Raw genomic sequence first — 27595 nt, forward strand, 5'->3', positions numbered from 1 at the left:
AATTAGGTGTTTTTTGAAATAAACTTGAAATGTTTTTTTACTTCTATTTTAACAAATTCTGTGCAGTAAAAGACATGCAAACACTGCAAAATATTTTGCTTTAAACTCTACTGACTGACTTCTCCCCTGTACAATTTCACATGAGAAATTAAACTATTTTCCACAAATTGAAATAATAAAAAAAAGATGTAACTTTTGCTATTTTATTTAAATATTTTTCATCAGTTTCACTTTCATTGAGCAACATCGAGCAAGAAATCTTGTCATGATTTAATCGTGCGAGTTCTCATTACACAATATCTCGTCACACAGCTAGGGCTCTATAAGTCTAAAGCGAATAGAGCAACAGAACTAAATGCATATCCGAATCTACTTTTGCTATTTTATGGAAGGAAAAATACACTCTGCGCCCCAGCACATGGTCTAACAGGGTTGTGCCTATTCTCTTAATAAGTTATAGGTATGTTTTGAGCATGACGTGCATTAAATCAATCAGAGTCTCATCTCCCATTCCCTTTAAGAGTCAGCTGCATCACTCCATGGTGCATTTGCCATTTACATGGCGGACTTTGTAAGTGGAAAAACGTTTCACTAGCGAGAAAACAGTAAACAGACCATCTGCAGTGCGAGGATAAAGAACCAGCCTTCTCCATTCAGCCTCTATACTTTCTCTTAATTTTACTTTTACTTTACTCCTTTACTTTTGTGATATAAGGAAACGATGGAAACTCACTCCACTGAAGACATCCATTAACCTACATATTTCATTTTGTTTGTTAAGCACAAAGATTTGTTTCAAAACGATTTCTAAATTCAGTTCTAATTTTCAGCAAACGAATAAATGAACAACAATAATGAAGTGTGGTCAAAAAACTGAGTTATTTCCAAACACACGTCCTATTCTTATGACCCTTATGGTGATGCATATGTCTCCAAAACCCGACAGGCAAAGAAATTTAAACTTGTTTATTTATTTGTAATATAAATATTATATTATTAAACAAAAAAGCATGGAGGCATGAAGAAGGCGTGGAGGCAGTGGTTTTAATATTTATGTAGAAAATAATAATTTTTGTAACATTTTAATTTGTAAATTTTTTTTCATATGTAAAGATATTTGTGTATTGTTGTACATCCAGTGTGTATTAAGGAATGTGTACGTGTTCAAACCCACATACTCGCATAACTAAAGCGCTCTAGGCTGGACTTTAGACCAGCTTTTGGGATGGTCAATGGCACAGTCTATTTCAGTTCCTCAAAACAGCAACGCGCCAACAATGCGCGTTAACACACCTCTATGTTAGACCAGAATGCCCATGAGTCCACAAAGCAGCACAAATGGATTTGCTTTTTAAACAATGTGGTGCAAATCGTGAAAACAAGGGTTGCGCTGGTCTGAAAATAGCAACAAATCACACCAAACACGCCTTGGGTGTATGGGTGTATGATAGGGCCCCTAATGTTTTAACATTTAAAAATGCAATATGTTAAAATTATAAATTCTATTATTAACTATTGACAAGATATAAACAAGCTTGCCAAATTCTAATAGACGTGACTTTTGAGGTATACTAAATGACAATTATACATTGAAGCTGGCAGACAGATAATTAATCATTTAAATAGGTGACAGTTAAGGTCAGTTCTGAACAGACATCAAATCTCACACTAGCTGCAGCTTAGAACATTATCAGTTCTATGATTGAGTCATCAAAAGCTTAATTTATTTAGCGATTATGCAAGCTTCAGTTTTGAAAGGCAACAATTTTCCTTTTATCAAGTAAACTTCCCCTTTTAAATGTTTTTTTTATACTCTATGACCTCTAAGCAAATGTATCCCGGGTGCCCAATTAAATTATATATTGCCAGGACCCTTGGTGTTTATAAACAGTGCTGCATGCTGATCAGCTCCTAATAATCATCACGCAACCCAGCAGCTCCATCTCCAGCCACTTACGCAAGTTATGTTCTTTTAGTAGCTCATTAGCATTCAAACCGTGTCCTCTGATTCCAGCGTTAAGGCAAGTAATAAATCGTGACGTCTGCGGTATTGTTGTGCAAATGTACATTTGGGCTGAGATTTGGAGATCAGCACTTTATGTGGGTGGTGCATCAACAATCATTCTAGCTTTGTTTGCGCTACAGGATGTTGTAAAAGCAACCAAGCAGAAAGAAAGACAAATTGTGCAAACATTAATTAACTTTAATACAAAATCCCAGTTACTAACACCAAATGCTTTGTATTTGATGTTGCTTACCCTGCATGTTTCTTTGCAATAATTAAATAATCTATATAAAAAAATGAATATTATAAATACACCCCCCCCTCCCTACTCCCACACATCAATGATTCCAGTTTTTTTCAGGATCGGAGTGGCAGGTATGTGTGTGTGTTAGTGGATGTGTGTTCTGGCATGGGTATGACTACCCCCTGTCTCTGAAGCTCTCGAAGGATGTCCAGTATTGAGTCCAGCTCCATTCTGAAAGCCTCCAGCTCTTTGGCTCTTCCTTGAGCGAGTTTCCTCCAGCGGTCCACCTCACCCTGCTGCTCCTGTTCCACCACCCGCCGCGTGTCTGCAATTACCTGCATCAGAACGCCATCTAACATCAGTGTTCTCAATCACAGCACAGTGCAATGATGTCCAGATCCATTGCAAACAACTATGTGCTGCACAGGAACACATAACTAGATGACTTACACCAGTCTTTCAGTACAGTAATGACAAACAATAATGCCACTGCACATCAAGAAATTATATTAAGAAATCTGTCTATCAATCTATCCATCTTTTTTTTCCAATGAACACAAAAGAAAATATTTAGAAAAATGTTGTATACCGGTAGCCATTAGCTAAGTTTCCGTCCATTTTGGCATTAAAAAACATTTGATGGAAATGCCAAGATGCACATAAATTTTGAAAATGCACATAAAAAACATCTGCGCATAACTGAGTAGTATAAACTTTTTATTTGATAAGAAAAAATGTGCATAAACTACAATGGAAACACTTTTACCGAACAAATTCCCGTATGTGCATTAAAAAAGTCATGTGATTTTGTTATCAGAGATCATGTGATGATAAAAATGTGTGAGAATGGATAAACCAGCAGGCTGAGCACATTGTAAAACATCTGAAATGTTGTTTTGGTCATTCTAAAAGCCATAACCATTTCAGTATTAGTGTTATTATATTATTCATTACCTCCAGAACTGTCAAGAGTGTCTGTGCTTTGCGTCTCATGGCTTCAAACGCCACCACATATTCATTGTGTGTCGGCATTTGTCTTCTGAGGCACAAGTAATTTATTAAATAAGGAAAAGATTCACGTCGCTGCTTCTATCAGAGTAAATTCTGTTTTTAAATTTGATATTTGGCACCAGTAAATCAGGAAGTGACGATTTTGTTCTCTTTGACTCATTGGATGGAAACGATGCTTTATTCGCACATTTGTTATCCGATATTCTAGATTTGCGCATACATTAAATTTGCATCTTTGAATGGAAACATAGCTAGTGACATATATATTAGGAACAAAATTGCTATAAAGTAAACGGCTATTGGTTACCAGCTTTTTTTTTTTTCAAAATATCTTTTCGGTTTATTTAAATGAAAGTCAAATACATATATGTTTAGTATAAGTATTAGTATAAACATGTTTAGAATTTTTCTTTCTTTCTTTTAACTGACATTGTTCCTTTAACCCAAAGAAAAATCTTTTAGTCTTTGCTTTTTCATCTGATGCTTTTTAAAATTACAATAAATTGAATGCATTCTTGCTTATGAACAACTTGTTAAAGGAATAGTTCTCCCAAAAATAACTTTTCTTTATAATTTACTCACACTCAAGTGTTCTAAACGTTTATGAATTTCTTTCTTCTATTTAACCCAAAACAAAATATTCTGAAGAATGTTAGATAAAAAGCAGCCATTGACTTCCAGAGAAGGAACAAAAATGTCTGTTTTTAATCAATATTCCTCAGTATATCTTCCTTTGATTTTAACAGAAGAAAGAACATCATACTTTTTCCACCGGCCTTATCTCTGAAAATATATGAACAGAAGTTTGTAAGCTGTGTCTATTGCATGCAAAGCGCCTGATTGCCATTCACTGGAAAAGTATTCATGGTACATCTCAGCCACTCTGGATTAAGGAAATTACTTCTTGTATAGTAATGGAAAGACTAACTTAAACTAAAATTGTGCATATTTTACAAAATTTGGGACTTCTTCTATTGTTTTTTTTTCAGATGAGAATGAACTGTCTGTTGAGTACCACCAAATAATGTGATCATACTTCAAGTGTTTAATGATAGTTGACTGTGTTAATACATGAATTATGTTCATGACGACTTATTTTAATATATGCATCTGTTTCATTGGAATGCTTACACTACCTGACAAAAGTCTTGTCATCTATCCAGGTTTTAGAAACAACAAATAATAACTTGACTTCTAGTTGATTATTTGGTATCAGAAATGGCTTATATGAAATGCAAAGGCCTCTAGATTACGCTTAATTTACCAAAATAAAATATGATCATGCCTTAATTTTAATTATTTAATTAGGACAGTAACGTCTGACTTTGCTTGGGCAAAAGTCTTGTTGCTTAACAGAAATAATGTACAGTATAGAATATAAAGTCAAGGTGCCGTGGAAAAAGAATTAATATTGTGTCTGACTGCCATGAGCTTGGAGGACTGCATTCATACATCTCTGGAATGACTCAAATAACACAGTAATAAAGTCATCTGAAATGGCAAAAAAAGCGTTCTTGCAGGACTCCCAGAGTTCATCAGGATTTTTTGCCTTCATTTTTAATGCTTCCTCCATCTTACCCCAGACATGCTCAATAATGTTCATTCTGGTGAGTGGGCTGGCCAATCCGGGAGCACCTTGACCTTCTTTGCTTTCAGGAACTTTGATGTGGAGGCTGAAGTATGAGCGCTATCCTGCTGAAAAACTTGACCTCTCCAGTGGTTTGTAATGTAATGAGCAGCACATTGTCTTGATACCTCAGGCTGTTGATGTTGTCAACCGCCTTGCAGATCTCTCGCACACCCCATAGTGAATGTAACCCCAAACCATGATTTTTCCTTCACCAAACTTGACTGATATCTGTGAGAATCTTGGGTCTGTGTGGGTTCTAATAGGTCTTCTGCAGTATTGGTGATGATTGGGATGCAGTTCAACAGACAATTCATCAGAAAAATCTACCTTCTGCCACTTTTCCAAATGATCAACTAGAAATCAAGTTATTATTTGTTGCTCTAACAATTAACGACAAGACTTTTGTCAGGTAGTGTATATGCTGAACTGTTATTGTCTTAATGTATTTTACAAAATTGCCCTTTTTATTCTATTATTATTTTATTATTAGATTAGATTCAATTTATTGTCATCAAACATGTACAAGTACAAGGCAACGAAATATTATATATATTTTTTGCATATGTGTATATGTTTTTATGCTCTGTCGGGGATAGGGTGGGTGTACTTTGGTTGGTGTTTGGTTACTAATACAGTATATTTGTATCACATTTTTTTCTTAATATTTTGAAACAGTAAAAAGTATCTGCAGTAGAAATAACGTCAGAAAAGTTTAGAACCTCTTGAGTGTGAGTAAACAACGAGGAAATGTTCATTTTTGGGTGACCTATCCCCTTGTAACTATAAACAAATCTTTCTGGCTAAATACTTTTGCACAGTATAGCATGTTTAGGAGAATGTGTGGGTGTTTTACCTGCTGAAGTTGTTTCTCTCGTTGACTGTATCGGAACTCCATGGACTGAATCTTTTGCTCTAGGCTAGTGAAGTGCTTTAGTTCAGGACTGTGGGCTTCTTTGGCCTCGTTCAGCTCTTCCAGAAGCTTAGACAGCTATTGACACATAAAAACAAAAACAAGAAAAGCAGAAAGCAAATGAAAAACCTTGTGTTTACAGAAGCTGAAATCACTAAACCTCACTAAAGTCAGACTCTACCTGATTCTGCAGGGTCTCCTCCCGGAGCTTTGTCACAGCCAGAGCTTCTTTGGTTCCCTGCAGCTCCTTTACTTGTCCTTGTAAATGTTGTACTATGATCTGAATAGTGAAATAAAATGGATTCAGGATTCAAAGTGATTCAAGATGCAGTCAAATTATATCAGTTCTTTCCTGGGGGAAACAAACCAATGTCTTTAGTGTTTGTAGTGTCAAGGTGAGATACTATACTGTGTCAATTGATGCACACAGACATGTAAACAGACATGTTGAAGAGTTCATTAGTTTAAGTGCAGACCTCTTGTGTGTTGAGTTGACTGGTGAGTTCAGCCACTCTGGAGGAGGAATGCTCAAGGGCATGACGAGCCAGAAGATGCTCAATCTCTTTACGATGCTCAGCCTTGACTGAAGTGAGCTGCTCAGCATTCTGCTCTTCAATCCTGAAACATCATGGTATAAATGAAGTATAGAAATTATGTAAATCCTACAGTTCTTCTCAATTTATTTGACGTTTGATTAAATATGGATGTTTTCAAATTAATTTTATTTCCTTCTTAAATGATAATAATAATATATTTAATACATAATTATATTCTACACATACAGTTGAAGTCAGAATTATTAGCTCATTTTTGAATTTTTTTTCTTTTTTAAATATTTCCCAAATGATGTTTAACAGAGCAAGGACATTTTCACAGAATGTCTGATAATATTTTTTCTTCTGGAGAAAGTCTTTTTTGTTTTATTTCGACAAGAAAAAAAGAATTAAATTTTTGTAAGAACCATTTTAAGGTCAAAATTATTAAACCCTTTAAGCTATATAGTTTTTTGATAGTCTACAGAACAAACCATTGTTATACAATAACTTGCCTAATTACCCTAACCTGCCTAGTTAACCTAATTAACCTAGTTAAGCCTTTAAATGTCACTTTAAGCTGCATAGAAGTGTCTTGAAAAATATCTAGTCAAATATCTAGTAAAATATTATGTACTGACATCATGGAAAAGATAAAACAAATCATTTATTAAAAAAATTATGTTTAGAAATGGGTTGGAAAAAAATGTTTTCTCTGTTAAACAGAAATTGGGAAAAAAATAAACAAGGGCGCTAATAATTTTGACTTCAACTAACTATAGCAAAATGTTGAACATTTTAGAATATACATTAATAATTTTGATATATTATTATATAACAACAAATATGCATAATAAAAATATACATTATGACATATTTTAAACTATATAATGAATAACTGATTTTCCACATATAATATTTACTGAATATTTATATTCTACACACAATCATATCTAATTGGTTTGACATTATATAATATACATTCAACATTTCATTACATAACAAACATTCATACATTCAGCATTCATATAATAAATATTCATATAATAAATATATTCAAATATGAAATAAACAGAAAAAATATAAAGAGGCTTATTGTCTTTATATCACCCCAATATGACTGTGGACACACTATACCTACAAACAGTTCTGTCCAAACAGCTTACAAAAGATGAAAAGATTTTCATCATAGGTGCCCTTTAATGTAAGAATTTCAATAAAGATTAGTTTTAAAATGTACATTTGAAAATGTATTCGTAAACATAAATCATGGTTAATAATTTGTCCATATTTTTGTTGTACTTCATTTAATTTAAATACCATTTAGTTTTCCATATAAGATGATTTTTCAAATAACAGTGGTTAAATTTCTTCATGTAAAACAGGATTTCTTTTGCTTTTCATTTTGAGCTTGACAAGCCCAAATGCCAAATGAGATTGTCTTTCTGTAGCAGGGCTTTATAGATTTTTACCATAGGTTTACCTGAGGAGCTGATTCTGTGCATGCGTGACTGCAGCCTGCAGTGAAACCTTCTCCTGTTCTCTCTGTACTTCCAACTGCTCTAATTTAGTTCTCAAACTATCATTCTCCAGCTGCACCTCAGAGATGTGTGATCCTGAGAATGCTCCGGGATGATAATCTTTCTCATCTTGGGTCGGAGGGAAAGTTTCCACTTTGGGTTTTTTGGTCTCTTTGGCTGTGCCCAAATGTCGCTTGGGCTCATTGTTGGCCCTTTCAAGACCAGGACCTGACAGCATGGTTCTCCTCTCCCTCTGCAGACGTTCTACAGTGCGGCTCAGCTCCTGAATGCTGCGGCTCTTACAGTTCAGCTCTTGGGTGAGTCTCTCGATGCGGGCTGCTTGTGCTGCCTCTGCGTGAAGCTGGTGGCGTGAGGGGCTGCGGGTAGGCTTGTCTGTTTGTGTTGAAGCCTGGGCCTGGCGGAGCTGTTCTTGCAGAGAGTCCACCTCTGCCTGGAGGATGCTCACTTGCTTCTGATAGACCTCCTTCACTTCCTCCAGCTCTGCTTTTAATGCCTGAGTGTGGGATTCAGTCAGCTCTGATGAGATGGCTGGATAGTTGTGGCTCTTCTCAGACAAACGCTGCTCTAAATCTGAGATCTGCTGTTCATACTGAAGCTGAAGAAGAGAAAAACTCATATTATATGCAAACATAATTGTATAACGTAATTTACATTTATATAGCTAAAAGGGATAGTCCAGCCAGAAATGTTATTTACTCACCCTCAAGTGGTTCTAAACCTGTTTGAGTTTCTTTTTATTGTTGAATGCAAAAGAAGATCATTTGATGATTGTTAGAAACTGGTAGCCATTGACTTACATAGTATGAAAAACAAGTCAATGGTTACAGGTTCCCAACATATTTTAAAATAACTTATTTTGTGTTCAACAGAAGAAAGAAACTCATACAGATTTTGGAGTAAGTGGAAGGCTTAGTAATTGGAGGCATGATTTTCATTGTTGGGTGCGTTATATATTATGCGAGTTGTTTTTTTGGATTATCAATTTCTTTTAAAAAATACATTAGATTGAAACCTATTTAAGATTCTTTTCATGAGAAAATCGAAACAAAATCTCCACGTTTTCAAGCTACAACCTCCAAATCAGACCTTCAAGATGTTCTGACTAGGTACTTACATTTCTTGTAAAATTAACAAAAATATTTAAGGAATTTTAGGTATAGTCATTAAATATAGAGCATTTAATATACAGTACACCCTTCACAAATCTATCCTTTAAATAAATATTTTATAGGAAGCTATACAATATTACATTTGTCCATATACATTAGATTAGTCAGCACTAAAGCCAAATCTGGAGTTTATCTAACAAAATAACTTTCGATAACGGTCCAAAAGCTAATACACACAAATTTATGTACAAATTTTAATAAAGAGGAAAAATCGAGAGAAGCAACTTGAAAAATGTAGTTGAAATTTTGTCAGTTGTATTTTTTTTGCGATATTTAGCTTCAATTTAATTGTATTTTCTTTCAATTTCTAAATATGTTCGGGGACTAAAATATTATTTAAATAAATATGTCTGTTTAACAAATCTGTTTTGTTTAAATGCACCTAAATACATTGCCTATATTTACAGAGAAATGGATAAAAATATTCATTTTCATGATGAGGTGTACCTAATTATGCTGAGCACTGTACATCCCCTCAGTTCAAGACCTTTCGGCATCATTACTATCTATCTAGTACATGTCAGCCCTAGCATCTAGCTTAAAACATACAAATCCATGCAAACAATTTGCTAAACAATACATTCATGAAATATTAAACATGCTAATTAAAGTTAATAAACTTTTTTTTGATTGTAAAATCATGAAACATGAAGTTATTTTGACCTTTGAAGTCTACTCACATACTTTATTTTATGAGTTAACTTCTCAATGAATCCAACTTAAGCCCCTGCCAGATCACACGAATTTGTTATGATTTCGGCACGATTTCCTTGACATAGGGTGTCGTGGTGATTCGTAAACAACAAATGGCACACGATTCAATCGTTTCTCCTCGTGTAATGTGGCATAGATCACAACAAACGATACTATGCCTGCGATGCCTCACGACACCATCTCAGAAAGTCTAACATGTTTAATTTTTTCTCATTCTTCACGATGAGTTCTGTCATGTTGTTGACACTGTGCAATAGGAACACATGATTTCTCGGTTATCTCAGCGGGTGCTGCTGTTAATGCGCCGGTCAGGTAATCAAAAAATAGGCTGCATATTTATTTATGGTTGGGTTACGGGTGGATAAGATCAATCATTGGTTATGCAATGTTTAACTACCTTTTCTAAAACATTAAAGTGTTTTAAGCAATTTTATCTGACAGACTGGCACAAATATGCAGACATCTCTCACAACGAGTTTCTGAGTTCTCTCATCCTTCCAACAAGAGTTTTTTCCTCCGAGGTAATTTGGGAACATGTTCAGTGCAGCGAATACATTGTAAAAGCATTTCTTGCTTATACTAATTTGTCATTAATAGTGAAAACTATTGATTGGATGATTTGCTTTGCTCTGTGGAAAATAAGGATTTAATCAGTGCTTCACTGTTATTGTTGTATCACAAACCTCAGTAATATATTTGCTAATTTTTTAATATGTCTTTATTTTAAAGATTATGTGTTGAGCATCTGATTTTTCCTTGCTGCTGCTGTGATTTCATTTTCACTTTCACTTCACTTAATATTAAAAAGGAATCATAAGTTTGAATTGTATGTTCTTCGAAAACTGAACTCTTTCTCTGTAGAAAAACGCATACTGAGAACTTTTTATACCACCTATATCGAGAGTTTATTAAGCTTTTCCTTTTTATGCTGGTTCTCTTCACTTTCCGTTAGAGAGAAAAATCGACTACAAAATTTAGTCAAGACTTGCTCCAAGATTATTGGTCTACCTCTGAGGAGTCTAGCAGAGTTACATGAATAGCAAGTATTAAGGAAAACTCAAAGTGTGATAAGAGATGACTCCCATCCTCTAAAGCCTTTTTTGTTCTGTTGCCCTCTGGAAGAAGGTTAAGAAGCATTAAATGCTCTTCCTACAGATATAAATTTACATTTGTTCCAGAGGCAGTAAGGCTTTACAACATTACATTTTAGCAAGTTTTAAATTTACATTTCTAATACATGTGTTTATCCAAGGTTTTTCTTTTTTCTTTTCTTTTTTTTAACTATTTATGAAATTATATATGAAGCATGCTGGATTGTTATTGTTTTTGTTTTGTTTTTTAACACTGTTTGTAAGCGATTTGTCTGTGTTTGTTGAATCATGAAAAGCTATTACCCTAATCTAATTGCCCCTGGTGGGATTAATAAAGTTGTTAAACTTAAACTGATCCTATCCATGTCATAAGCAATGCCTTTAAAAATGTAGCTATTAGTTGTCAGCTAGCATCAGTGTTTATCGAGAATGTAATAAGATAAAAAAAAATTTAATCGAGATAAGAAATATCGCTATAGCAACACTTGTGACTGCTTTGGGAAATAATGCTTGTCTCAGACATCACAGGATGACTGATCGTGAAGGAACGTGTAGTCTGGCACATTTGTTACCCACGACAAGTCAAGATTTTATGAAGAAAAAATAAATAAATAAAAATTGCATAATCTTACATAGTGACTATCGTAACCGACAATACAAATCGATAGATCTGACCAGGGCTTTACTGACTCAAGAGTCTAAATAACACAGTCTTTAGCTAACTTAAAGAGATCAGAGTCTTTTTCGAATAATGAACCCTGAAAAATTGTTTTAGTTTTCACAAAAATATTTATACGAAGCAGCAAAACTGCTTTCTACTTTTATAAAATAAACGCTTTTATGAAGACTGCACTAATGACAAACTAATGTTGAAATCCAGCTTTGCTAGTAATATTTCAAAATACATTGTGTATTTTTTAATCAAAGAAAATTCGACCTTGGTGAACTTACTTTCGAATTAATATTTTTATCCATTACTTGGAATCAGCATCCCTTTCTAAATTCAAGTTGTGTAGAACACAGCAGGGTTTAGAAATAAATGAAATGATACCACTCAGACTGCATATTACAAGCTCTGTGCACTTAAGAATATAAATAGAAACCTTATTTTCTCAGCAAACTTATTTTCTGGAAACAGATCGATCCAGCTGTAAGCTCTGGTAAATAACATGCTTAGAAAAACAGACAACTACTTTATATTGCTTTTCCCCATACTAAATAAGAACAGAAACACTGTGAACACCGAAACCAGCTCTATCAGGTTCCAGCAGTACAAACTAGTTTAATAATTGGTTTTTAGTCCTTATATGCAAATTTATAAATATGTAATCTGTATATGAAATGAGTACTTTGATTCTGTGATACTGTTGTTCCATTGTTCGAAGGCTGCGTTTGGCTGCTTCATCACGGCCCTCCAGCTCTGCCTCCAGTCGATGAACACGTCTCTCTAACAAAGCCGCTGTTTGAGAGGACTGAGCAGGAGGACGGGCATCCAGTCGATCTTCTTCAACCCCGGTAGACGCAGCCGCCAAAATAAGAGCTGGCAGGGAGTTTGGATGCCTGCGTTTCAAGAGTTCTTCCTTCTGTTTGAGCTGAGAGAAGAAATGTGAACATGAGTGATACAGTAGATGGACTGCAAAAAATGCTTTACTTAAGTTTTTTTTTTGTCTCATTTCAAGTCCAAATATCTAAAAATCCTTAAATCAAGAAGAATTCTAGACAAGCCAAAAATATTATCTTGTTTTCAGAAATAATTAGCCAAAATTAAGCAAACTTTTCCATAAAACAAGCAAAGCAATTTGCCAATGGCGTAAGCAAAATAATCTGTTTTTTTTATTTGTTTTGACATAAGATTATTTTGACTATTTTAGATTATTTTATATTTTTCAATTAGAAACAATTAGAAAAAAAAATAAGTACAAAGAGTTTTTGCAGTGTGAAACAGAATTTAAAAACCTTTCATTTCTGATGCATTCTCAAATAAATATTACAAGTCAGTTCATCCTATTTTTATTTTCATACATATAAATGGCAGTAAAAAGAAACTAAAAAAAGACAAAAAACATCTAAACATCAGTGCTTCCCACAGGTTTACTTGCAGTGGTAGCCAGATTGAAACACACCTTTTACCCATGGCACATGGTTACCTGCATGTGACAAAAAAGTGATTTTTAACAATATTTTTTTATGACACTTTTTCTTTTCATTGGGTTGAAGTTCAAAAAAAAGACTGTTGAAATAAAAAATAAATCCACTATTTGTTTTACTTTTATTTTATTCAAGAGCCATGTGCACCCACAGAAAGGTAAAATCTGCTGCTGACATTTTGTACAGTATTTCCAACGCATCTTAGGTATGTATAAAATATGTGATACAGTTCAATTATTAGCCCCTCTGTTTAATTTTTCCTCCAATTTCTGTTTAATGGAGAGATTTTTTCAACACGTTTCTAAACATAATAGTTTTAATAACTCATTTCGAATAACTGATTTATTTTATCTTTGCCATGATGACAGTAAATAATATTTTACTAGATATTTTTCAAGACACTTCTATACAGCTTAAAGTAACATTTAAAGGCTTAACTAGGTTAATTAGGTTAACTAGGCAGGATAGGGTAATTAGGCAAGTTATTGTATAATGATGGTTTGTTCTGTAGACTATCGAAAAAATATATAGCTGAAAGGGGCTAATAATTATGACCTTAAAATGGATTTAAAAAAATGTAAAACTGCTGCCGAAATAAAACAAATAAGACTTTCTCCAGAAGAAAAAATATTATCAGACATACTGTGAACATTTCCTTGCTCTGTTAAACATCATTTGGGAATTATTTAAAAAAGAAAAAAAAATTCAAAAGGCATCATCACATTAATAAAATATACAGCAAATGAAAAATAAATGACATAAAGGAATAAAAACAGACAATATCTCTAAAAATTATAATAATTACTGGAATAAAAAGTGTATTATTTAAATAAGGCAAATGAGTTAATTAACCATTTCTAACGGTGTACATATATTTTGCAGTCATTTTGTCCTCTGCGTATTTAGAAAAGTTTATTTGAGTAGTTTAGAAAAAAAAAAAAAACGATTATGTAATGTTTCTCTCGCTCTTGTGTATGCACTGTCAGCTGCGAAGCCAAGTGAAAGTAAATCAGGTTTAAAATAAAAATGTAATGCAAAAATGCAAACAATTAACCAACAAATTATGACTTTAGAAAGCAGAACCAAAAGCCCAATCCCGGACATTTTAGGAGATTTAGAAACCCGGGCCAGATGCATCTTTTAAGTGCCAAAAAGCCACGTCTCTGTGGGTCTCTGCAGAGCATGTGAGATTGTCTGTGAGAATGTTGACAGTTCTCGCGCATACACAACAAGTAGTCGTAAACGGTAAAAGATAGTAAATGATAATAGTAAATAAATTTCACCAAATAAACTTGGCCGGCCGTTAATATACCTGGGCGGCCCTCCCAAGTAAAGTCTATGTGTGGGAAGCACTGAACATACATACAAGCGCCATAAACGTTTTTACCTTAAAGTAGAAAGCATATGGCTTTATTTAATGTCGTATTTCTATGAATCTGTCTTTTTCCTGAGTAAAGAGGTCTGAGCTGCCACTATATTACTTTCATGAATGCAGAGTCATGAACAGACCATGGTCAGGATTTTTATTAAATAATACAGGTCTGGTCAATTTGTATTTCCCAGTACCCTATTGAATACCCCAGAACACCACTGAAAATATATGGCATGATGTTTTGCATGGGACTGTGATATTGCTATTGTAACTAATTACTAGCTGCACAACATATCGTTTCCGTATCAGTATCACAGTGTTATCATTCATAATAGTCACATCACAGGAAAAGCAATGATAAGTTAAGATTATAATTGATCATTTATATCGGTTTTTGAGGACTGTGACTGTATGTGGATTTTAAAAGCATTCAGGCATTAGAAATTGTATGGTTTGTAACTTTAATTATGATGAATTTTATTGAATCATTTATAAAATGAAGACTGTGCAGTATTATTTTACATTTGATTATTCAATTACTGTATCTGAATAGTGGTGGACTCCTCGGGAAACAATGAAACACTGTTTATTTCATTTGTATCTTTTTCTTTATGGCATTTATCTATGCTTATTAAATTTTTTGCAGATGCACTCGCATACAGCACTATCCCTATCAATCTAAAATAATAATTTATTTCCAAATTTATATTGGCTTGACAAAAATAGCCTGAATTCTTTCACGTACAGTATGTAACATTGCGCGGATTAGACCTTTTCTATCACGGCCTGATGTGGATAGGCTTATCCATGCCTTTATCACATCACGTCTTGATTTCTGTAACTCACTCTTTGGGGGGCTACCAACAAGCTCTCTCAGACGTTTATAGTATATTCAAAATTCCACTGCACGGGTTTTGACACACATTTCCTCACACCACCATATCACTCCTGTACTTTAGCAACACAGTAAACCACCCTGCTGGTGATAAAAGCATGAACAAGTCCTCACTGGAAACAAAGCATCTAATTCTTGCAATGTTCAGCCATGTTGTAAACTAAAGACCATGGGTGGTTGAGTTTTTTTTGCACAGTGCGCCTAAGCTATGGAATGGTCTATCCATCAGCATCAGTAATGCCGCTTCTCTGGACTGTTTTAAGAAACTTTTCAAGACTCACCTTTTTACTGTTGCTTTTAACTTAGATTGATTATTTTTGTCAATTTAATCATTCAATTTTATTGTTCTTATTCTTATTGGTCTTATTGTGGTGTTTTTACTGTTTTTTTATGGTTTTGCTTTCTTACTGTTTGCTTTGCCTTGTAAAATGTATTATAATTATTAGTAGTAGTATCTGGTAAATAGTCATATCACAATATATAAATCACAGAAAAACAAATATTGCAATGTCAGATTTGTCCAGTATCGTGCAACCCTACTATTCACTGTCATAATATAAATCAGGGATTCTCAACTGGTGGGCCGCAGCCCACAAGTGGGTCTCAGCGATCCTACAGGTGGGTTGCGAGACAGCTTAAAATTAACTCTCAATAATCTAGTATAATTTTTGGATTTCATTATTAATATGCTATATTAAAATGATCAAAGTAACGCACTTTCTCCAGTCCTCTGATTGATTACTTTAAACTCGATGCAAAAACAGCCTCAACCAGTACACGCAAGTCTGTTCATTCACAATCTACGAATGAAGTGAAAGTCTCTCTTTGTGCATTATTGTGTTAACTACTCAGTATATCCGCATAGTTGTCATGTGAGTGCTTTATAACGGACGCATGCCCATACAGGAGGATCTAGCGAGGTTTAATGGTGTTTCTGCTATAGAATGTAAAAAAAACTTGCATATGAGCTTCAGACGCGCTCTAACAGAGCTGTTCACTGTTCTTGTCAGCGACCTCCCAATTAAATCCAGCTGCAAATTCAACCGGCATCAGATCAACGCATTTAAATTTAAAGAGCCCATATTATACATGAAATAGGGTCATATTTAGGTTGTAAGGGTCTCCAACAACAGTCTAATATGCATGCAAGGTCATAAAACACTTTTATGGTCTTATAATCTGCATTTATTTTTACCTAATTATCCCAACGACTCCCATATGAATCGTTCAGCGATTCATTTGTTCCCAACCCCCTCCTCAGCGCGAAGCTAATCTGCGCTGATTGGACCGATGACAGCCTGCTGCGATTGGTCGACAGTGACAGGCTTCAGCACGAGACAGAGTGAAATGCCCAGCTGGTAATCAACTATATAAAAGTAGTCACAGTGCACACGCGCTTCATAGTGTAAGGCTTTTTTCACACACACACACACAACCCTCCTCAGAAGAACTGGGGGAAGCGACGCGAGTCTCTCTCTCTCTCTCTCTCTCTCTCACACACACACACACACACAAAACGCTCCTCAGAAAAACTAGGGAAAGCGACGCGAGTCTCTCTCTCTCTCTCTCTCTCTCTCTCTCTCTCTCTCTCTCACACACACACACACACACAACGCTCCTCAGAAGAACTAGGGAAAGCGACGCGAGTCTCCTAGCCTCTCCCTCTCCCTCTCTCACACACACACACAACGCTCCTCAGAAGAACTAGGGAAAGCGACGCGAGTCTCCTAGCCTCTCCCTCTCCCTCTCTTACACACACACACAACGCTCCTCAGAAGAACTAGGGAAAGCGGCGCGAGTCTCTCTCTCTCTCTCTCTCTCTCTCACACACAACGCTCCTCAGAAAAACTAGGGAAAGCGACGCGTCTCTCTCTCTCTCTCTCTCTCTCTCACACACACACACACACACACACACACACACAACGCTCCTCAGAAGAACTAGGGAAAGCGACGCGAGTCTCCTAGCCTCTCCCTCTCCCTCTCTCACACACACACACAACGCTCCTCAGAAGAACTAGGGAAAGCGACGCGAGTCTCCTAGCCTCTCCCTCTCCCTCTCTTACACACACACACAACGCTCCTCAGAAGAACTAGGGAAAGCGGCGCGAGTCTCTCTCTCTCTCTCTCTCTCTCTCACACACAACGCTCCTCAGAAAAACTAGGGAAAGCGACGCGAGTCTCTCTCTCTCTCTCTCTCTCTCTCACACACACACACACACACACACACACAACGCTCCTCAGAACTAGGGAAAGCGACGCGAGTCTCCTGTCTCCTAGCTTACGATCGCCATAGCAACGACAAACGGCAGTGGAACGCGAGCTCACAAAAGCCTTTAACGTTAAATCCGTAAACAAAGCGGCACGCGTCGCGTTTTTAACGTGGCTTACATGTGATAAGAGAATATAAAGAGTAACCGCGTGTACTGTACCAGGTTAACAAGTAACAAAACACAATAAATACATAATTTGCAAGCTAGAGTAAACGAGGCAACAATTTTAATCGCACTTACTTACACTAGTGAATAAACCTCAACCACTGACTCTTCACAGTTTCATCTTTGGGTAGAGACTGTCAATATTATCCATCTGAGCACAGCGTGACTTCATTGGACCGGCGGCGTCTGTGTGTGTGTGTCTAGTGTTTTTTCTGTGTTAGTGGGCGGGGCCGCAGGTTTCAAATCTCCCTGGTTTGCGCGCGTAACTACTGGCGAGGCTTGTGTTTCGTGGCTGCGTCATCGCGAAACACCTAATGACTCGTTATCAAGACGACTCGTTTGAAGCACTATGAGTCGACTCTTTTATAGATGAATCAATAGTTTTAAACTCTGTACACTTACAGATTTAAGCCTTAGCTGGATATTTCACTTCACCTAGAGCTGTGTTACACACTACATGGAAGGGCATTTTCAAAAACCCATAATATGGGCTCTTTAAATACAAATATTCTGTTCATCAATACATCATAATACATCAGGTATAATACATCAGGCCCCGAAGTGAAAAAGGTTGAGAACCCCTGATTGAAATAAGCATTAGAACAACACCAAGATAAGCAAATAATTAGTGAATATTTTAGTTTTAAGTTAACTTTTTGGTGAACTGAAGGGTTTGTGAAATGTACTAAGCCAGAGTTGAAGCTATATGAACAACAAAACTCAAAAAGAAAAAATATGCAAAAGCTATTAAATTTATTTGTCCAGATGCACAAAAAATAAAATAAAAGGATTTTATAATAAAGAGGAGGTTGCAAAACTGACTATCCAGACAGATGGCCTGCTGCTCACAGACACGGCTGAATAATTCTGGCTCTCAGGTAATCGAGCCCAAAAAAAGAACGTGGCTTGAATTCAGCTGCATTCAGCTGCTCTGTGTTTCACGGAAACCTGGCTGAACGACACCATACCGGACAACGCGCTTCACCTACCGGGCTATCAGCTGTTCAGAGCGGATCGCGACGAAGAATCAACGCGGAAATCACGCGGTGGCGGGACGTGCTTTTACATCAATGAAAGGTGGTGTACAGATGTAACAGTTTTAAAGAAGATGTGCTGTCCAGATCTCGAAGCACTGTTTATTAACTGTAAGCCTTTTTACTCCCCGCGCGAGTTTTGCTCGTTCATCCTCGTCAGTGTTTACATTCCTCCGCTCGCGCACGCGAGTCTGGCGATACAGAAACTAGCCGATCAGATCACGGTAATAGAGCAACAACATCCGGACTCTGTTTTAATCATTCTCGGGGATTTTAACAAAGCAAAACTGTCCCGTGAACTGCCAAAATATAGACAGCATGTGACATGTCCCACAAGAGACAGAAATATACTGGATCACTGCTATACCACAATAAAGGATGCATACCGCTCCGTCCAACGAGCAGCTTTGGGACACTCTGACCATTGTTTGATTCATCTCATTCCAACCTACAGGCAGAAACTGAAAACAGCCAAACCTGTATTAAGATCTGTGAAAAGATGGACTAACGAAACAGAGCGGGATCTACAAGCCTGTTTCGACCTCACTGACTGGAGTGTTTTTGAAGCTGCTGCAAACGATCTGGATGAGCTCACAGAGACTGTAACATCTTATATCAGTTTCTGTGAAGACATGTGCATTCCTACCAGGACTCAACTCACATACAACAATGACAAACCATGGTTCACTGTAAAACTCAGACAGCTACGTCAGGCCAAGGAGGTTGCTTACAGGAATGGGGATAGGGCCTTGTATAAGCAGGCCAAATACACACTGGAAAAGGAGATCAGAGTCGCAAAAAGGAACTATTCTGAGAAACTAAGGAGTCAGTTCTCTTCCAGCGACTCAGCATCCGTGTGGAAAAGTCTGAAAAACATCACAAACTACAAGACACCATCCCCCAGCACTGTAGACAATGAACGACTTGCAAACGACCTGAATGAGTTTTACTGCCGGTTTGAGAAAACCCCCCACACCCACTCTGAACTGCTCTTCACACCACCATTAACCCCTCCACCACCCCCCGCCCCCTTCATACCTGCCCTACAGTTCAGTGAAGAGGAGGTGCGCCAGGTCTTCCAGAAACAGAAGAGGAAAAAAGCACCAGGCCCAGATTTTATAACACCAGCCTGTTTAAAATCCTGTGCTGACCAACTGGCCCCCATCTTCACCCTGATCTTCAACAGATCACTGGAGCTGTGTGAAGTGCCCTCCTGCCTCAAACGCTCCACCATCATCCCCATCCCAAAGAAACCCAAACTTACAGGACTAAATGACTACAGACCGGTGGCGCTAACATCTGTGGTCATGAAGTCTTTTGAAAAACTGGTGCTGGCCCACCTGAAGGACATCACTGAACCCTCACTGGACTCTCTTCAGTTTGCCTACAGAGCAAACAGGTCTGTGGATGATGCAGTAAATATGGGACTGCATTATGCTCTGCAACACCTAGACAGACCAGGGACCTATGTGAGGATCTTGTTTGTTGACTTCAGCTCGGCGTTTAACACTATCATCCCAAAACTTCTCCTGCCCAAATTAACTCAGCTCTCTGTGCCCACCTCTGTCTGTCAGTGGATCAACAGCTTCCTAACGGACAGGCAGCAGCTGGTGAAGCTGGGAAAATTCTCATCTAGTATCCGTACAATCAGCACTGGCGCCCCCCAGGGGTGTGTCCTCTCCCCACTGCTCTTCTCCCTGTACACGAATGACTGCACTTCAAAAGACTCCTCTGTGAAGCTCCTGAAGTTTGCAGACGACACCACACTTATCGGCCTCATCCAGGACGGTGACGAGTCTGCTTACAGACAGGAGGTTAAGGAGTTGGCTGTCTGGTGTAGCCACAACAACCTGGAGCTCAACACGCTCAAAACAGTGGAGATGATAGTGGACTTCAGGAGAAACCCCCCTGCTCTCCCCCCACTGAGCATCATGGACAGCATTGTGGCAGCAGTGGAGTCATTCAGGTTCCTGGGCACCACCATCTCTCAGGACCTGAAGTGGGACACTCACATTGACTCCATTGTCAAAAAAGCTCAACAGAGGCTGTACTTTCTTCGTCAGCTGAGGAAGTTTAACCTCCCAAAGGAGCTGCTGAAACAGTTCTACACCTCCATCATTGAATCAGTCATCTGCACATCAATAACTGTCTGGTTTAGCTCAGCTACTAAATACGACCTCCAAAGACTACATCGAATAGTACGGACTGCTGAGCGAATCATTGGTACAACGCTTCCTACTCCCCAAGAACTGTACTTATCAAGAGCGAGCAGAAGGGCTGCCAAAATCACTCTGGACCCCTCACACCCAGCACACTGCCTCTTTGAACTGTTACCTTCTGGTCGACGCTACAGAGCACCGCGCACCAGAACAGCCCGACACAGAAACAGTTTCTTCCCTCAGGCAATCCATCTCATGAACACTTGATGATAATAATTGTGGAGCCAACATCACTACTTGCCATACAGTTTTATACACATATACACTTATTTAACAACACACTTTACATGCCAATTTGCACATAACAGCTGCACATATAACGTTGTATATAGTAATAAACATGTACATACACTTGTCAATCTGTATATTTGCACTCACTACTTACTTCTATTTTTTAAAATATATTTATTATCTGTTTTTTGTCCTGTCTCTGTAATCCTGTTGCACTGTAGAAGCTTTGTCACGAAAACAAATTCCTCGTATGTGTGAACATACCTGGCAATAAAGCTCTTTCTGATTCTGATTCTCTTTCTGAATAAGCTGTACTTGCAGCAACAAAGCTATGCGGAGAGAGAGAGAGAGCGAGAGAGAGAGAGAGAGAGAGAGAGCGAGAGAGACAGAGAGAGTGAGAGCATGTCATTGTGACTGACCTGTCGCTCCAGGTCTTGAATTCTTTTGGTTTCAAACGCTCTTTCTTTTGCCTTTCTTTGTTGCTCATTGGCCCTCCTGCTAACCTCCATTTTTAGCTTTTCCACCTGCTCTGTGAGCTTTTGAGTCTCAGCGGTGGCGGCACGGAGTCTGGCTGCATCTTTGTCCAGTAGTTCCTGGTTCTCAGCGTACCACTGCAGTCTCTTCTTCAGCTCTGTGACCTCCTCTATATGTTTGTCATGGAGCAGTTTCAATTCGAAACCTTTATCACCTGACAGAAGAAGCCGCATGGTTATTGCTGCTAAGATTAGAACTGGGCCGAATATGGATATTTCAATTAGAAGGCAAAGCAAGGCAAGTGTATTTATATAGCACATTTCATACACAATGGTAATTCAAAGCGCTTTACATAAACAAGAATAAAAAAAACATAAAATGCAAGTATAAGAAATTAAAAACAACAAAAAATAAAAATGATTAATAACAGATTAAAATGTGTTAAAACCAGTTTTAAAGGAATGAAAAATAAGAAAAACCATGTAATAATCCGATCTGTCACAGCACATTGCTCATTCAGTAAAAGCACAGCTAAACAGATGTGTTTTAAGTCTTGATTTGAACGTGTCTAATACTGGAGCACATCTGATCGTTTCTGGAAGCTGATACTAGCAGCGGGGGGCAGTAGCTGAAGGCGGATTCACCAAACTTTGACTGAACTCTTGGAATTTCTAATTTACTTGATCCTAAAGATATGAGTGATCTGTTAGGTTTGTATTCAGTGAGCATATCTGTAAAGTATTGAGGTCCTAGGCCATTTAGTGATTTATAGACAAGTAATGATACCTTAAAATCTATTCTGAATGTAACTGGGAGCCAGTGTAAAGACCTGAGGACAGGTGTGATAAAAGCACAATATGTACGATTTCTTTCATTGAAATCTCTCTAAACCACAAGAACGATTGTTGCGTTCGCAAGTCTGTGTGTGTCTCTGTTCTCCTGTGGGCTCTCTCTCTCTCTCCCTCCCACTCTTTCCCTTATCACAGGTCCCACCCTATTTACGATTGCTGGAGTGACATTGGGCCTCTTTTAAAAGTGGAATGGTCGTGGAGAGCAGAGAGGGAGTGGGATGGTTGGATGTTTGGAGTTGTTCTTCAAAATTATAACTACTAGCGATACTTGTGGATTGTGTATTCCTGTGTTGTGTGTGTAAATTTGGGTTTCTTGCCGTTGTTATCCTTCCAGTGTAATGATCTCAGCTGACAGAGATTTATGTATAAAGTGTACTGACATATCCATGCAGTGCAGTCCTTCTCATATACATTAGAGGAGCAAAGAAACAAATGAGCATGAAAAATAGTCTAAGAAACATCTAATAGACATCTAAACATAGAAAGTTTGGCTAAACCAAGGCTAAACTGAGGCCTTTTTAATTGATTTATCACTGAAAAACCAAGAACAGTTTAAAAATAGCTTAAAACTAGACTTGTCGACAAAAATGACACGACTGAATAACTACACAACACGTGAAGCCTAACCAATCTGTGTGTTTAATAATTAGTGTCCTTTTGGGCTATTCTTATATCTCCATTGAACTCAAATTTTAGCCAAGCTATCGATGTTTAGACAACTATTAAACACAAAATTGCTTGGTGGATAGAGCTTGCGGAGTCAATGAAATGATGTGAAATAGAAACAGATATCTTTGTGTCACATACATCATAGCTGGGCTTCTAATAGGTATAAATGCCTCGCTTTTTGATCTGGGAGGCAATTTTGGTAAAATTCACTGACTGGGTGGCTTGAACGTTTTATTGATGGACTATTATGTACACTAGTAGATGAGTAAAATGTACACTGTGGCATTTCTAGTGATAATATGTATTCACAAAATCTAACTGAGCATCAAATCAGGAAATCAAATTGGGACATCTGAATCAATACTTAGCTCTCTTAAAGATGACAATTATAAGGTGAAAATAGACTCTAACACTTTTATATTCCAAGTGCTCACCTGATGTACACACAGCCTGAACTTTAGCAATATCCCTCTCTTTCCTCATCATCTCCAGATCTACATGCAGGGCTTGTTTCTCCTGCTTCAGCCTGCGGATCTCTTCCTGCAGCCGCTCTTCCTTTTTCTAAACACACAGACCTCGGATCTTAAATTCTGTCTACGTAGGCAGTTTGCTGGGTTTTGGAGGAGAGTTACTGTTTACTTACTTGTGCAGCGTGTACCTGACTTGTCAACTCTGCAATGTTGAAGCTTTGGTCAGCAATGCTTCTCTCTCTGATGGATCTTTGAATGTTATTTGTGTTCATCCGGTCCCTGGAATATTCAGTGCTTTTATATCAGCTGCAGCAGAGAACAGCATGAGCAGTACAAACCTGCTGTGATATGTATTATGACACATTGAGAGCACTGACCTAGTGAAGGAGAGCTCAGTGAGAAGTCTCTGGTTCTCCATGAACAAAGCCTCCTCGTTCTGTTTGCTTTGAGCCTGGAGTGCTTTCATTTGCAGATACAGCTTCTCGTTCTCCTGTTAAAAGCAGCGGAAATAGGTTTCAGACATGTTTTGCTCTGGGAGTTTTTGCAGCATATGAATACTAATGACTCAAATGCAAATATGTTCAGTGCGAGCATTAGAATGAAATGTAGTTCCAGATAAAAATTAATTGGATTTGGTTTTATGGAAAGGGCATGAGTACTTTGGTAATTATAGGAAATGTGAAAAGTAATTACCAACGTTATTACAAATTCAGAGTCATAATAGTGTCAATTTAAAAGAACTCCGTTTAATTACGTATGTATTATTATGCTGAAATCTTGAAAATGATCTAAAAAATAGGACAAGATTAGATAAGAAAGATAAGAAAAATAAGATCTTTAAAAATATGATGATATGTACTAAGACTATCTATCTATCTATCTATCTATCTATCTATCTATCTATCTATCTATCTATCTATCTATCTATCTATCTATCTATCTATCTATCTATCCATCTATCCATCTATCTATCTATCTATCCATCCATCCATCCGTCTGTCTATGTCTTTCTTGTGTTGGACCATTTTGTGTTGTGCCGCGCAGTACAACAGCACTGCGTGTGGTCACATTTATTCACTCGCACATTCTCAATAGCCACATCTGTTTCTTTCTATCCATCCATCCATCCATCCATCCATCCATCCATCCATCCATCCATCCATCCATCTGTCTGTCTATGTCTTTCTTGTGTTGGACCATTTTGTGTTGTGCCGCGCAGTACAACAGCACTGCGTGTGGTCACATTTATTCAATCGCACATTCTCAATAGCCACATCTGTTTCTTTCTATCTATCTATCTATCCATCCATCCATCCATCCATCCATCCATCCATCCGTCCATCCATCCGTCCGTCCATCCGTCCGTCCATCCATTCATCCATCCATCCATCCATCCATCCATCCGTCTATCTAATGAAGGCATTTCTAATATGATGCTTGATAATGAGGAAAAATAGAGGGCTAAAGAATACAAATAATATTCAAAGATGATCTCCAATGAAATAAAAAACAAAAAACATTTTTGCAAGACACAAATGAACAACTGTTAACACCATCTGCACAAAAAAATCATCCATATTCCCTATAGTTAAAAAAAAGTATATTCTCCCCCTATTCTTTATTCCACTAGAGCTGTAAACAAGTTAAGAACATTTACTATCCACACCTCAAGACTAAGCCTGCAACTAATTTTGCTTGGCCAACTATAAAATGAACATTGTTCCATACTTTCCTTGGAACATTTACAGCCATGAAGATTTTTATTTGACAAAACTAAAGCCCAATCCTTTAATAATTAATAATAAGCATTTAAACAATCTAAAAGTGGCACCAATGTTGAACATTCAGCAAAAACATGAAAAACTTTATGACTGCCACAAAAATAATAGGAGGGCAAAACATTCAAATTAATTTTGGAAAAAAACATTTGTAGCTAACACACAATGCAATATTCTCTACTGTAGATCACCTGAACATTTTGGCTTTTTGACTGATCAGAAACATTTTTTCTCTCCATTTTTATCTTTGAGAGAGACTCACCTGATGGTAACCCTGAATCAGAGTCTCTTGTTCTTTCATCTCTTTTTCTATGAGCTTAAGTTTCTCTTCAGTCACGGGATCTGAAGCTTCACCAAAACTCCACTTCCGTCTGTTATTGGCCTCTTCAGCACGGTGCAACTGCAAATACAGCAATTAACAGTAATTGACTGGAACTGCCTGATCAGACTTTAGATTAAACATTTTTAGGTGCATTAAAAAAAAGTGCCGCAGGGAAAGAGTTTTTTGTATAATAGCGTATTTAAAGCTATTCTTTGACATTGACATGTTGTTATATTTTATGTAACCGTTGCATAAGCCTTTCAACAGAGTGGGCAGAGACATGCTGTCCTCCTTTAGTCAATTTTGAATAGCTTTAGTATGTTCACTTTATTAAGCCAGCTCATTTAAATGGATTCTTATAATGAAATGCTTGCAAAACAAAAACTCCCTTGAATAATGAATAATGATAATAATGTGTTTGTGTAACTACTGCTTTTGTTGCACCATGAAATTAAATCTTTAGTTAGAGGTAAGCATGGCTACTTATCATAGCCGATTCAAAATGGCAGGTACTTGTCATAAAAATAAATAATTGACCAAGATTAAAGGAATTGTTTAGCCCAAAATGTACTCGCCTTTCACTTTTTCAAAACACATTTAAGTTTCTTCTTCTGTTGAACACAAGATAAGGTATTTTGAAGAAATTATTCCCATTGACTTCCATAGTATTTTTTCCTACTATGGAAGTCAATGAGTATCATCTTCAGCATTTTTCAAAATATCTAATTTTGTGATGATCATAATAAAACGTTGAGGTAATTTAGATTTTTTTGGGGGTGAACTATCCCTTTAAGTGTCAAACAAAGGGGGGGAAAAAAGACATTCTCCAGATTTTGAGAAACAATTTCATCATTTCTTTGAAGTTTGGCAAGCTGGCAAAAACATTTAGAGCAATGTCAATTTAAAGTGAACACAGAGCCTATTGGGATATCTGAGCCATAACAGAAAAATCACTAAAGACAGTCAAATATAGAGCACTCACACAATACACTGCAACATTAAAAAAGGGCACTTTCTTTAGCTCAAACATTGGAGCGATGCACTAGCAAAGCTAAATGTTGTGGGTTTGATCCACAGGAAATGCATCCACTGATTAAATACAGCTTTGGATAAACCATGTGCCTCTTAAAACTTAATAGGAAGACATAATAATGGTTATTGTACACCTGCTTAAAGTTAAAGTGCACAATGATTATAGTTATCTTAAATAATAAAATAATCACAAGTATGTGGTTATTTAATGATTTGAAAAGGTCTAATGGTGTGTTTTAGTAGCACCCGGCAGCCTGTAAAGAGCGGGTTGAGTCATCACCACCATTATGACCTTAACCCAGGTTGCTTCAGGCTGGAAAAAATAGGCCATGGAAATAGGTATTCTTAAATCCAGCTGTCCCAGGAACATGTTTATGGAACCATTCGGAACAATACTATGTATGAGCCATGGTCACAAATTCTGCCTTGGTCGTTTGGTGCAAGCTATTCTGCAGTAAATTGTTAAATAGAATGAAATTTACTACAAAATTTGATAAATAGTTAAACTGAATGAAACATCCTTGCCCTTTTCATTGGTTTATGTTCATGTTCTGTTACATACAGAGTTTTTTTTTCATTTGCCAGTGCAACAAAAGACATGTTCAAATGAATTCTAAGCATTGGATTACTTTTTTTAAAGCCTTCAAATAAATACCAAAAATAAAAACCTTACAAAACCCACCTGTACTGAGGTCACCTTTCATCATTGCTACGAATATCAAACAGCATCCTATATTAATGCATAGGCAAAGCAGCTATAGAAAAAAACACATCAGCCATAAACGTTATGAATACCTAACCAAACCTTCACCTAAAG

At 37.0% G+C, this 27595-nt stretch overlaps 1 protein-coding gene across 1 annotated transcript in view; it reads right to left on the minus strand.

Annotated features, from left to right (window-relative positions):
• Positions 1-1835: 1835 nt before the first annotated feature.
• The window catches only part of cep162 (centrosomal protein 162), a 58228-nt gene continuing 32468 nt past the window's right edge, over positions 1836-27595 (minus strand). The window contains exons 16-26 of the mRNA XM_056475867.1: positions 25687-25824; positions 24024-24136; positions 23820-23925; positions 23611-23737; positions 21602-21870; positions 12198-12440; positions 7817-8469; positions 6277-6418; positions 5982-6080; positions 5744-5878; positions 1836-2584 (exon numbers count right to left, since the gene is read on the minus strand). Of these exons, the coding sequence (XP_056331842.1) occupies positions 2363-2584; positions 5744-5878; positions 5982-6080; positions 6277-6418; positions 7817-8469; positions 12198-12440; positions 21602-21870; positions 23611-23737; positions 23820-23925; positions 24024-24136; positions 25687-25824 (2247 nt within the window). The 3' untranslated portion in view covers positions 1836-2362. The remainder of the gene's footprint in view (positions 2585-5743; positions 5879-5981; positions 6081-6276; positions 6419-7816; positions 8470-12197; positions 12441-21601; positions 21871-23610; positions 23738-23819; positions 23926-24023; positions 24137-25686; positions 25825-27595) is intronic.

Source organism: Danio aesculapii, chromosome 16, assembly GCF_903798145.1.
Source record: "Danio aesculapii chromosome 16, fDanAes4.1, whole genome shotgun sequence".
Classification (NCBI taxonomy): Eukaryota; Metazoa; Chordata; class Actinopteri; order Cypriniformes; family Danionidae; genus Danio; species Danio aesculapii.